Genomic DNA, 13,334 nt, shown 5'->3' on the forward strand with positions numbered 1-13,334 from the left:
CTGCTAAAATGTGAGCTACAGAAAGGTCTTTGATAAATACTCAAATTAACTGGACTCTGGCGACCTTCTCAGCACTCACGTTGATGGATATAGAAAAAAATCCGAGACGTAAATCCTGACTTACTGTCTTCCCCGTCCCGGGCGGAATTCACAGAGCTGCCCATGGTGTCCTAATACCTCTACGGCCACGATCAATAGGCCAACCTATAGTCCCTAACGTTTCGCTTAAGAGCCCGATAGTGTATCTGGACTGGCGTTGCTCCGGCCGTCGATTGCTGAATGAAACGTTGTATGTACTAGTTTGTGTCAGCTATTATACAGGTTTTATTAAAATAGCTACAGTGGATAATATTGAAGGATCTAATTCTTCATGTAAAAATATGAATTTGTAACGTTGTGAGACTGCCCTTTATAGCTTGCCAAATGAAACAGTTGTTGATTACACTCATAATTTGCTACATTTTACAAATGGATCACAACACCCGATACAAATGCTTACATTCCGCGTGAAAACTGGCTTCACATCGAACCCGCAAGTCGATATCAAGCACGCTCGAATGGCACCTTGCGTGTTGCGTGCTGTTTTTCCTAGTTCTACAACTTGCGCAATAGGACATGTTTCATCATTGAGAGGTGTTGCGTAAACCGTCAACGTCACGTGAACAGCAGAACAAAACCCACTGCATAAAACGACCATGGAAGCAAAGGAATTGATCCAACTCTTGTCTATTGACTTTCGAGAGTAATGTGCATTCAGGTGTACACGGTCACACGGGAAGCGTCCTGCACGAAGTACAGCCCTTGACAGACTACTAGAAATATATTATCCAGTTCATTCTCTCCCTTCTCCTACTCTCGAATTCCAGTCACCCATGGCTATTAAATTTTCGTCTCCCTTCACTACTTGAATAATTTCTTTTATCTCATCATACATTTCATCAATTTCTTCATCATCTGCAGAGCTAGTTGGCATATAAATTTGTACTATTGTAGTAGGTGTGGGCTTCGTGTCTATCTTGGCCACAATAATGCGTTCACTATGCTGTTTGTAGTAGCTTACCCGTACTCCTATTTTTTTATTCATTATTAAACCTACTCCTGCATTACCCCTATTTGACTTTGTATTTATAACCCTGTATTCGCCTGACCAAAAGTCTTGTTCCTCCTGCCACCGAACTTCACTAATTCCCACTATATCTAACTTTAACCTATCCATTTCCCTTTTTAAATTTTCTACCCTACCTGCTCGATTAAGGGATCTGACATTCCACGCTCCGATCCGTAGAACGCCAGTTTTCTTTCTCCTGATAACGACGTCCTCCTGAGTAGTCCCCGCCCGGAGATCCGAAAGGGGGACTATTTTGCCTCCGGAATATTTTACCCAAGAGGACGCCATCATCATTTAACCATACAGTAAAGCTGCATGCCCTCGGGAAAAATGACGGCTGTAGTTTCCCCTTGCTTTCAGCCGTTCGCAGTACCAGCACAGCAAGGCCGTTTTGGTTAGTGATACAAGGCCAGATCAGTCAATCATCCAGACCGTTGCCCCTGCAACTACTGAAAAGGCTGCTACCCCTCTTCAGGAACCACGCGTTTGTCTGGCCTCTCAACAGATACCCCTCCGTTGTGGTTGCACCTACGGTACGGCCATCTGTATCACTGAGGCACGCAAGCCTCCCCACAAACGGCAAGGTCCATGGTTCATGGGGCGGGGGGGGGGGGGGTTAATGCAATGGATAATAATATATTTCTAGTAGTCTGTCAAGGGCTGTACTTCGTGCAGGACGCTTCCCGTGTGTCCGTGTACACCTGAATGCACATTACTTGGTTCAAATGGGTCTGAGCACTATGGGACTTAACTTCTAAGGTCATAATTCCCCTAGAACTTAGAACTAATTAAACCTAACTAACCTAAGGACGTCACACACATCCATGCCCAAGGCAGGATTCGAAACTGCACATTACTCTTGAAAGTCAATAGACAAGAGTAGGATCAATTCCTTTGCTTCCATGGTCGTATTATGCAGTGGGTTTCGTTCTGCTGTTCACGTGACGTTGACGGTTTACGCAACACCTCTAAATGATTCTGGAAATAGAAGAGAATGTAGATGAAGACGAAATGTGAGATACAATACTGCGTGAAGAGTTTGACAGAGCACTGAAAGACCTAATTTAGTGTAGCCATGTATGGAAGTGAAACATGGACGATAAATAGTTTGGACAAGAAGAGAATAGAAGCTTTCGAAATGTGGTGCTACAGAAGAATGCTGAAGATTAGATGGGTAGATCACGTAACTAATGAGGAGGTATTGAATAGAATTGGGGAGAAGAGGAGTTTGTGGCACAATTTGACTAGAAGAAGGGATCGGTTGGTAGGACATGTTCTGGGGCATCAAGGGATCACAAATTTAGCATTGGAGAGCAGTTTGGAGGGTTAAAAACAATGGAAGAGACCAAGAGATGAATACACTAAGCAGATTCAGAAGGACGTAGGTTGCAGTAAGTACTGGGAGATGAAGAAGCTTGCACAGGATAGAGTAGCATGGGGAGCTGCATCAAACCAGTCCCAGGACTGAAGACCACAACAACAACAGTTCATTAACTTTCAGGGCTCAGTTGAAACACACAAATGATTCATTTGCCATAAATTACTGTCCCGCAACTCGCAAACAAGGTATTTTCGGAGCCATGTTAATACAAATTTTTTTTGTTCTCTTTACATGAGGATTCGATCCCTAAATACTGACCACTAACTTCAATGCACCTTGCATACCTCTTCTCACAGTTAAATTTTGTAGCAGTTTTTCACATAATCGGTTGTTGTTTTAATTTACAGATGCTTTAATATACAACCTTCTAGTTCTATCGGAATGGTGTTCAAGATGTTCGTTACAATGTTCGAGAGTTCAGAATCAGTGGCACGCACGTTGTTTCAAGTCTGCTTCCAGTTCATGGAAAAGAGAGGAATCCGTTGAAGCTATATCCGGCAGTGGGGGAGAGTAGGGAAAGGGAATTTTGATTGCCCCGCCTTTCATCAGCAACTCGCTGATGCATTTGCCAAATCTTTACTGTGGAGAAAGAACTATTTCCCGCTTCGGAGCAGATACTGACTAAAACATCTCGTTGTTTTTGGCAGACGGTCCGCCACGTAGAAAATTCTAGAAACAAGTTGACCTTGAGTCACGAACTGCCAGTGGCGATCGTGATCCTCCATCTTACTCAACAGTGGAGTATCTCATGTCTGTATCGTCTTCCACTAGCTAGTTTGTCATTTTATGGGCAGCTCCTACTAAATTTTCGGAGCAGATGCCATGTTAATGACAGTGTGAATAATTTTATGGTAGTCATACCAATGGAACCCATAAAAATGTACAAATTCATCTTCTTTTCCCATTATGTTATAAGGGAGTACGACACAAGCACTGTGCAGACTTACTTTACTGAAATGACTTACAGAGTGTTTTACAAACGGTCAAAGCGTTGGCAGCCATCACGTACGTCAGGCGCAAATCTCGCAGAGGAAGATTCAAGGCTGGGTGCTTATTTTGTAGGTGTGTTAGAGTGTTTTACAAACGGTCAAAGCGTTGGCAGCCATCACGTACGTCAGGCGCAAATCTCGCAGAGGAAGATTCAAGGCTGGGTGCTTATTTTGTAGGTGTTGCTGGTGGAAGAGGATCCAGTCCTTTAATTACCTCTTGGCGGTGTTAATGTTCTGCACGAAATGTTTCGTACTACTCGGATACAATCCGGTTATCTGTAGTAACCACAAACATTCGGCAACACCTCGGAAGTTTTTCCGAGTTGAAAATAAACTTAATGACAGCGCGGTATGTCTGTTTCGCTCGGTTCCACATTTCCACATCCTGTAAACAGCGCAACGTACCTTGTCTGTTATGTGCTACTGTACAAAAACAATCTTTCTAGGAAGCTTTCGGACACCCATGGTGTGTGTGTGTGTGTGTGTGTGTGTGTGTGTATGTAATATTGAGTGAGACTAATTACTGAGCGATTTCATAAGGCTATATTTTCACGAACGTTGCACAATTGTATAACTGTATCATCTTAGAGAATCGAGTTTATAATATTTAATGATTTTTAGATGCACTCCATTTGAGCGCCACTTGTATGGCAGCTGTTCAGCCAATAGCCTCATTCTCGTCAAGCCGGCTATCGTGATCTCGACAGCTGTGGTAATGTACGTACCTTCTCGGTTCTGGCTATATTGCTGTAAGTAGAGGGCTGTTGTTGCAAATTCCACGCGCAAGCCGTCCAGCGATAGTACGGTGCCGACTTAGTGTGTCAATTTGATGCGACACAGTCTTGTTGACAATTGAGCCACTATTACCCGGCCTTCACTCTGGCATTAACCACTCGTTATGTAGTCCAAAGACATCGTTAAGAAATGCAGTGAAACATGTTTACTTTTCAACTTTCACGTTCGATTTCAATCGCAGCTAGGGGTTTCTATGACCACGTCTGGCTATGAAGCCTATCGACCTTCTTAGACAAATAAAATGTCACTTCATCACTCACCAAATCTCATTCCTCCAGGTCCTGATCACAATTTGTAATACATTAATCCTCTCACAAAATGTGTGGCCTTTTGCGGGATCATTGAGCTGTAGCTTGTGTAAAAGTTGCATTTAGTAGAGATGGCAATACAAACCATTCCGTTGAAACTGCCGCTTTGACGCTGTTACGAACAACTGCTGGCGTACTCGCTACACTGATTTCCACGTGCTCGGCGGGAGACGTATGTCGAACACATTTTTACCTTGTATGCCGATTTATTTTATGATAAATTCATCTTCCGTCTTAAGAGAAGCGTGTCGCAACTGTCGTCTGCACGTGCGTTGAGCTACGACAGTTTTTTCGCGCGTATTCGAACTCGTATCAACTACGGGAGCCATTACGTGCATCGAAAACAGCGCACACGTTTCCCGCTCTCTGGAATATGATCTCATATGCCACGTCACGACTTCAGACTTCTCTCTTTGAGATGATTGCACGATACGTAAATTATTCGAAAAAAGTTTTGCACCGCCCTAAAGACTTGGGCAAGTGTTTTGTGTCGTAACACTACTTCTCGTCACTCTTTCGGTCACAGGAAACCACAGCGTACAGCCACCTACGCAAGGAGGTAGGAGTAAACCTGCGCTCCTAGTGCAGTTCATTAGAACGGTCTCTCACAAGTAGTAAACACCGTGACGGAAGAGGCGGTTCGAGCTTAAACCGTGCGTTCATCGTCGGTTTAAAGCAAGAATGGTTTTTAGGACGGGTGTATACACAGCGACGTAATTCGAACATTGAACCGTTATCGCCAAACACAAAACATTGAAGACCTGCCTCGTAGAGGTCGCCAACGGTCAACAATACCAGCTGATGACCTACCTAAAAGTTATATCTCGTAACTAACCCGAGAAGATTGCTGCAAAACTATGCGCTACGACTCCGAGGTAACTGGGAACGTCGTGTCAATCCTGACAGTATGCAACCCACTCCACACCATCAATTTGGCCTCTAGGCGTCCATTACAAGCAACAGTAGGAACCTCCAGCACCGTTGGGCGCAAGAAAGATAACGCACTTAGAATGGTATCTCAGTCAGTTTCGTCGGTTTCTCTCTAGCGACGAATGCAGAGTTTTTCAGATCTCTGACGATGGTCGGTAGAGACTGTGGAGGCAGCCAGAAGCCAATACGTGTCTCAGCAGAGAGAGAGGGCTCACACTTTTTGAGCCGGTTCACGTACAGATGTTGGACTCCTCTCGTAGCCGTCTAGAGTAATCCGGAGGGGATCCCGCCGGAGCCTACAGGCAACATTTCGGTAATACACTAGCACACTGCGAATTCCTTCCTGCAGGAGGCACGAATCGACCGAATGGAATGCCGTGCAGCTTAATCCGAATACCGCTGAGCGTGTTTGTGATCAGTTGCAACTCGTACTGCCCTGTCGCAGGAACCCCGTCCACACACTGAATGACCTCAGAAGGGACACTACTCAATAGTGGGACAACAAAGTTTCCACCACCTTTTAAATAGCGTGCCGAGGTGGGTCCGCTCGTTTTACCGTGCACGGGGTGCTACGACGCGGTATTCGATGTTATCTAGCAGCAGACTCTGAGTTTGGCGAAGTGCAAAAACGAACACTTTCCGACAGCCATTATTTGGGCTATTGTTTTGTTTTTATTTGGTAGCAAAGTTACTTTTTAATTCGATAAGCCTTATTGTGTTTCAATCGCTGCTCCCCTCGAAACGACGGCCGCACACATTCGCAGATAGGCAAGTGGTGCACAAGTTTGTGGATCAGTTAATTGGTGAAAATGTAGCCTTGTGGAAGGGGGAGTGGTAACGGTGGTGGCTGTGGCAGTGAGAGTGTGTTCGCAGCGCCGGTGCTGCGGCGAGCCGTGACGAACCGGCGGAGGGACGCACCGGCCAGCAACCGGCACACGCTCGACGCAGAGTGGCCCGCCACGCACACGCCGCACCAGCCGGTCGACAGTGAGTATGCCTATCCTTTTGCCCTCTCTCTACTTTACAGGGCCCCGCCGCCGCTACAAGGTAAGCTTACATTACGTACACGAGATCCATATAAACCGAGAATATGTAATATATATTTACAAAAGAAAGGCAGATGCTACTGTCCCCTCCACAGGTTCTAACAACCCTACCACAACGAAGGTCAAAATTTAATTACGACTTGTACTGTTGCTCACGCTGCTAAATACTGCATATTCGGGCAACAACAAAGTTATTATGTGGCAGGATCATTAGAGCACAGTTAATAAAGTCATTTCATGTAATAATGAATAAACTAGGCACTCATCTTTTCGTGTTTCCCACGCTGGTCTCGTTGTAAAATCGTGGCTCAATCGTCGAGAATCTAGGTGGTGATGATTCCAAACTCGGATGCAAAAAGGCCTAGGTTTTATTGTTCTATATCCAAAAGTTTTGTAGATGCGCTTCACAAACCATTCTTGAAGATTAAACCTTTCAAAGTTAGCACAATCGTGATATAAAAAAATAATCAGCACTCCGAATTTAAGTTACACTTCCTTTTTATTGCTTTTGCTGCAATATCACGTAACACACAAAACATCACTTCACAATACAAAACATACTTGAAAACATCTTCCTCACTGTTAAAGTTCACATTTTATAAGCTGACTACAATATGCGTCTTTCCAACATGACGTCCAAGACTTGACTTTTTTCAAGGTCCGACTCTCTAACACGACTAACTAATAATCGCTTACGCGCCCAAAAACCAGAGTTACAAGTACGTCAAAGATCATAGTGACATAAGAAAGAATACACATAAGAATAATATCAGTGCAATATAAACGTATCGATGTATCACAAATGAAATCAAATCTGAATGTTGTCTCAGAAATATGTAAACTATTTTACAGAAACACAGTAGAATATTGCTGGTATCGAGAGGTTGAGTTGAGGTGCCGTAATGGTTACGTAATTCAAGTACCATTACAAGGTCCAAAGTGAAATGGTCTTCACGGCAATGGAATCCGTTCAAAGTGATAATAACAGACGTTTCACAAAACATGTGACTGTACAATACGATAATTTTAACAGTGTGATATTTTCGTTTATCACATTACTGCAGTGAAGATGCGCAGAAGTCAGACTTTACGTATCAAGTTATTCGATATTATTGGTAATATATACAGCAGTTCATTCCACTGAAAAATTTGTCATTGCAATAGGAGTTGACTACTGATAAACCCTTTAGGCTCATCTTTAACTGAACTTTCTTACTAGTTAAGCGTTTTGTGACTTGTGAAAAGTTATTGAAAATCTGTGCTCCTGAATAATGGACACCATCCTGGGCAAAAAAAAAGTGTTTTTAGTATTTGGGAGGGCTTTTCTTATTTTAGTATTGATTCCACGATTGGTTTGAAAAATAAAAGTAGTCTCGTGTCCATTGCCACACCTTAAACGAGGTAACCTGCAATACTGTTTTTATTGAAAATGCGTTAAAATAAGATTTATATCTGACGTGTACAACAGCGAGGAGAGGTGGCCTACAGAGTGGTGCGACAACTGTCGTTGTAGGAAAGCTGGACGGGAACAGAAATGATAAGCTAACGAGATGACGCGAGATTTACTTAACTCGTATTTCTCCGAGAGAGCAGAGGTTTGTTACAAATAGCGCGGCGAGAAACAGAGTTCGGCTACCGATGTAGGAAGAGGTTCCGAGGCTAAGTGGGCCGGCCATCCTGTGACCGCTCGTGGTACGGAGACGCCAGTGGTGTGGGTCGGCGGGCGCACACCGTCGGGTCCACGACCGCTATAGGCGTCTACGGAAACTCGCAGTTCTGTTGCCAGCTGTGAAGACGCTCGTGGGATGGTGTCAATACGTGATGCCACAGTAACAGCGACAAACAACTGATTTTCTTGCCGTTACACGTTTCGCACATCATACGTATGCATTCCTTTCAGTATATACGACACTCATCTTGCACAAATCTTTCTGACATTTAGGAGGAGGAGGAGATGACTAGTGTTTAGTGTCCCATCGACAACGAGCTCACCGAGCGGGGTGGCGCAGTGGTTAGACACTGGACTCGCATTCGGGAGGACGACGGTTCAATCCCGCGTCCGGCCATCCTGATTTAGGTTTTCCGTGATTTCCCTAAATCACTCCAGGCAAATGCCGGGATGGTTCCTCTGAAAGGGCACGGCCGACTTCCTTCCTAATCCTTCCCTAATCCGATGAGACCGATGACCACGCTGTCTGGTCTCCTTCCCCAAACCAACCAACGAACCAACCAACAACGAGCTCATTGGAGACTAAGCACAAGCTCAGATTAGGGAAGGACGGAGAAGGAAAGCGGACGCGCCTTTTCAAAGGAACCATCCAAGTATTTGCCTTAAACGGTTTAGGGAAATCAAGGAAAACCAAGTCTGCATGGCCGGACGCGGCTTTGTACCGTCGTCCTCCAGAATGCGAGTCCCGTGTGCTAACCACTGCGCCACCTCGCTTCACCTTCTTCAGTTCCGTGTATCGTAAGACAGATTTGACGGAAGGCTGAAGCTAGTATCTGATCTGGGAGAATACATCTGAGTGATGTTACTCACAGTCGACCGGAATTTGACTACATCTAGTGCGCATGTCGCCCACCACTGACACCGTCCGCTGTACGTCAGTCAGGACAACCGGAACAGTTTGCATCGTGCAGTATAGTCCGTTGTTCACCATACGCACCGATGTACTATCTCCGTTTTCGACGAAATTTCTTTTACACATCCGAATTACTGTTCTTTCGACACCGTAACTTACTGGATGACCCAAGAGATAATTAATCGCCGTGTATCATCTCCTTTTTAAGCTGGAGTCATCATGAAGCCGTTTTACCTTTCTTACTCCAAATTTGGATTCAGACAGTAGCTACTGGGAGGCTGCTTCTAATTCTGAGTCTCTTCATAGATTGAATTGTCCGTACAGTACGTGTTGAACGTCATTGTGGATTATGTGGAGACACGGCCCCCGTGCGATTTCCCTTCTTGTCGACTGAGGTATACGAAGTAGGAAACAGTGGTACCCCACTGGCATAGTTACTAACAACCCAGTGACGATGAGGCGTATTTCATTTAACGAGTCATCTGCTTCCTTTGGACGGACGTAACGAGATAGACAGAGTTCTTATTTTCTCTGACTGACAAACAGATACGGTATCAGAATTCCGCTCAGGATACTGCTACTGACTCCCCATTAAGCGCTAAGCATTTTACTCAGAAGAGTGTACCGAACAGTGATTTAATGTGTGGCGTAGTTGCAATATTTTTGGAAGAGGCGAATGTGAAGCCTATTGCTAAACTAAGGAGTTTCGTGGGATGTTATTTCATTGGCTTGACATGAGGAAGACATTCATTACATTGTGCTAATAGCCTGATCAGTTTTGCTTCTGCTACGGTATGGAAATGTTTCTTCAAAGCAGCAGTTAGAAATATGGCCACAGCAGACTGACTATGCAACAACGACTGCCTTGAATCACAGACTTTACTAACAATTATTTCTTCTGTATGTACGTAGGAGCCGGCCGGTGTGGCCGTGCGGTTTAGACGCTTCAGTCTGGAGCCGCATGACCGCTACAGTCGCAGGTTCGAATCCTGCCTCGGGCATAGATGTGTGTGATGTCCTTAGGTTTAATTAGTTCTAAGTTCTAGGCGACTGATGACCTCAGAAGTTAAGTCGCATAGTGCTCAGAACCATTTGAACCATTTTTTTGTACGTAGGAGAAACTTAGTCGAGCTGAGCTAGGTAATAGCAGAGCTTTCCTCCGGCCACTAACGTTGTATCTTACGGCTAAAAAGAGAGTGATATGGGCAATAAAAGATTCATTAGGTACTATTGTTCTCTTAATATGTATGTTATATGGTAAGAAATGTGATGGCGGTAAGTGCAGCCAGCGGCAGAGAAAATTGTAAACCATGAAAAGACTCAATTCAAGACTTAATGGTGCTGCTCCAAATCTTAGTTTCCAAGTGCGATAGAGTACGATGCATGGATTTCGTAACGATTCAGCCTGGCATAATCTCGTATGTATTGTAACCATAAAGTAGAACATAGTCGTTTGTAAACCTGCCTTTCACGTGAAAAGAGGGTAGTGATACGTTCAGGTCTCGAGATTAGATGACTGAAAAGAATTTAGTGTATTATGTGAAGTGTTTCTTAGGTTTAGCTGCGTGAATCATAGGTAGTCACTGTCGAAATAGATGAATGGAGTGTCAGATACACGGAAAACGAAAAAGGCTAGCACTGGCATGTTTGAGTTCCTTAAAAATGCACCCTCCAGCAGAGGTTACGCAGAGACTTCTGACCTGGGACTGCGAAATCACTGGAGAGGAAATTACCATATATTGTCTAAAATGTCATAAGAATGTTTCTTTCATAGCAAATGGACCCCCTAAAATAGAAACCTGTCGTTTTTCAAATGACCTCAGATATTGTGGGCTCTATTCCCCGCGTTACATGATAGGCCTGTTCTGTATTCCATGTATAGACACTCTTTTCCAACGCGTATTGTAAGCGTACGAAACCTTTCACTCTTTCGTAAGTCCCAAGTAGATTATGAATGAGTCCGCGATCTGACGAGTAGACTGCGACTAACGATAGCATATTAACCTTTTGGTATCTACTAAGTATTTAGGATAATTCGATGGTGTAATTTTAATACATCAAAGGAAACATACATGATTAGTCTAAGGCTTAAAAAGATTTCTTATCATTGTTACTCTGCAGCTGTTAAGTCTGCTATTGCTGTTTTTGACGAAATCGCCCTCAGCTTCAGTAACTGGATTTCGATTGCCTTCATCCGCCCACCAGTGATCCTGCTGAACGCTGAAACTGAGAGAGACTGAGATGAGCAAAACTACGTTTGAAATCATCCTAATTGTCTGCTGTTCAGTGCTGCGAGCAAATGCGCTTATTACAGGAAGCGCCTCATGTTCTTACGTAGTGGTAGCCTACCAAGGCATATGTTATATCCTCCCGTCGATGAGATGAGTTTAGTGCGTATTAAAAAATTAAGGGAAGTGTCAGAACTCCAGCCTAAACATTTGTGTTGGAGGCTTTAGAATTTTGCAGAGTGGCTGTCTTAACCGTTGTCAAATTAGTAATCAGCTAGGTACATGTATCTGGTGTAATACTGTACTTATTTTTATCCAGAGTCTTAACAACCTAATAACCCAGTATATTTTACTTTTTTTCCCCACCTTGTCGAAGAGCATTGGCTTGATTTTGCGTGATTGTTACTGTAATAGCTTGCTAGAAACTTTGTTTTCCTCCGTCTTTCTCTCGTTTTATATATTATCTCGGACACTTTCTGCTGAGTCGCTTACTCTCGCTCTGCCGAAGTAATCCTCCGCTGCTGACTTTCTTGTTGTATGTTCCGTGTCGTGTGCACCACAATAGAATTGCGTGCGTCTGAAAATAAGCTCTGAACATAAGTATAGAAAACCAAAGCCTGAAATTATCTGATGTATTGCGTTATAAAGTGTGAAATATCTTACATCATTTGGTAGTTACATCCTACTGATCGTACGAGGGGCCCCAGTAGACCAAGATTTTTCCAGATGTCGCGTGACTAAAATGTGGGACTAGAGTTTTCATAGAAACTTCACAACATAACATGATCGATCCGACGGGCTACTGTGTAGATACACTGTGTAACGTGTTCGTGAATTGCAGTGAAGAGACAGGTGCTTCCGCCCTTTTTTCCAATTGTTTTAAGTAAGTCTCCAAATCGCCGTCGCTTTCTGGATTCGTCTTGCTGACGAGTCTATGCCCGATTTCCACCCAAGGCGGCATTTGTTCGACGGCAAACACATCTTCCCTTTAATGTGAACGCAGTGTTCGGTTGACCAACATCTCCACCAATCCAGCAATCTGTGTCTCACAGTGAAACATCTGACTCCAAATGTTTAACTGAAAAGTGATATCCTTCACGCATTCATCGCTGTTTTCACAGGAACCATTAGTCTCTCTTCTTGGACCACTGCAAACGTGCTTAAAGAGATTTCTTGTCATTGTTACTGTGTAACTGTTAAATCTTGTGTTGCTGTATAGCTGTTAGACAGTTTTTGACAAAATCACCCTCAGGTTCAGTAAACGTACTTCACCCGCCCATCTGTGATCCGGTTGAACTCTGGAGCTGCGAGAGACTGTTATCACGAAAACTGTTAAAAGTTTAACTTGCTCACATCAGTGCACTTTGGATATCGCCCTCAATGGTACGCTGGGCGCCCCTGCACAGGGAATGAAAGAGAAGCTGTCTCTGGGACGATCGTATGTCGGAATCCGCTACTCAGCCAGATACAATATTACGGATGAGAATTCTGCGGATATTGAATCATTTTTTCCAAAATAATTTCTTCAGAGTACTCATGACGCAGGATTTTCGACGGCACCACCATCACATGTACATCATGAACGACATGTAATTTTAAACGTGGAGTAGCTGTCTCAGGGTAAACTTGTCGGTCCTAAACCGGTAACAGCGCTATTTGTTTTTAATTTATAGCATTATTAACAGTGGTTGGTTGCTGTTTTTACTATTTTGTAAGAATTAACCTGTATACGTGCTATTACTTTTCATTTGTGTAGGGTTGTATTAAAATGTAGTACACATATCGGAGAAAATAAAAGTGTTTTTGAAAGGTTTATTTGCAAGAAAGTAAGCACTAGTAGCGTGCGAGGTTACTCAGGCTGCTGTCGCATGGGCGGACCCGGCATTTCTCGGCCCCGTGAGGCAACACCAGCTACCTTAAAACGCCTACAAAGCTCCTCAGCACGGAGAAAGTTAGCTCTTTTGGGT

General features: G+C 43.9%; 1 protein-coding gene across 1 annotated transcript in view; it reads left to right on the plus strand.

Annotated features, from left to right (window-relative positions):
• The window catches only part of LOC126183435 (ras GTPase-activating protein raskol), a 403,727-nt gene that overhangs the window by 13,224 nt on the left and 377,169 nt on the right, over window positions 1-13,334 (plus strand). Inside the window, exon 2 of the mRNA XM_049925423.1 lies at window positions 6,385-6,498. Coding sequence (XP_049781380.1) covers window positions 6,385-6,498 — 114 coding nt within the window. The remainder of the gene's footprint in view (window positions 1-6,384; window positions 6,499-13,334) is intronic.

This window comes from Schistocerca cancellata, chromosome 4, assembly GCF_023864275.1.
Source record: "Schistocerca cancellata isolate TAMUIC-IGC-003103 chromosome 4, iqSchCanc2.1, whole genome shotgun sequence".
NCBI classification, from domain to species: domain Eukaryota; kingdom Metazoa; phylum Arthropoda; class Insecta; order Orthoptera; family Acrididae; genus Schistocerca; species Schistocerca cancellata.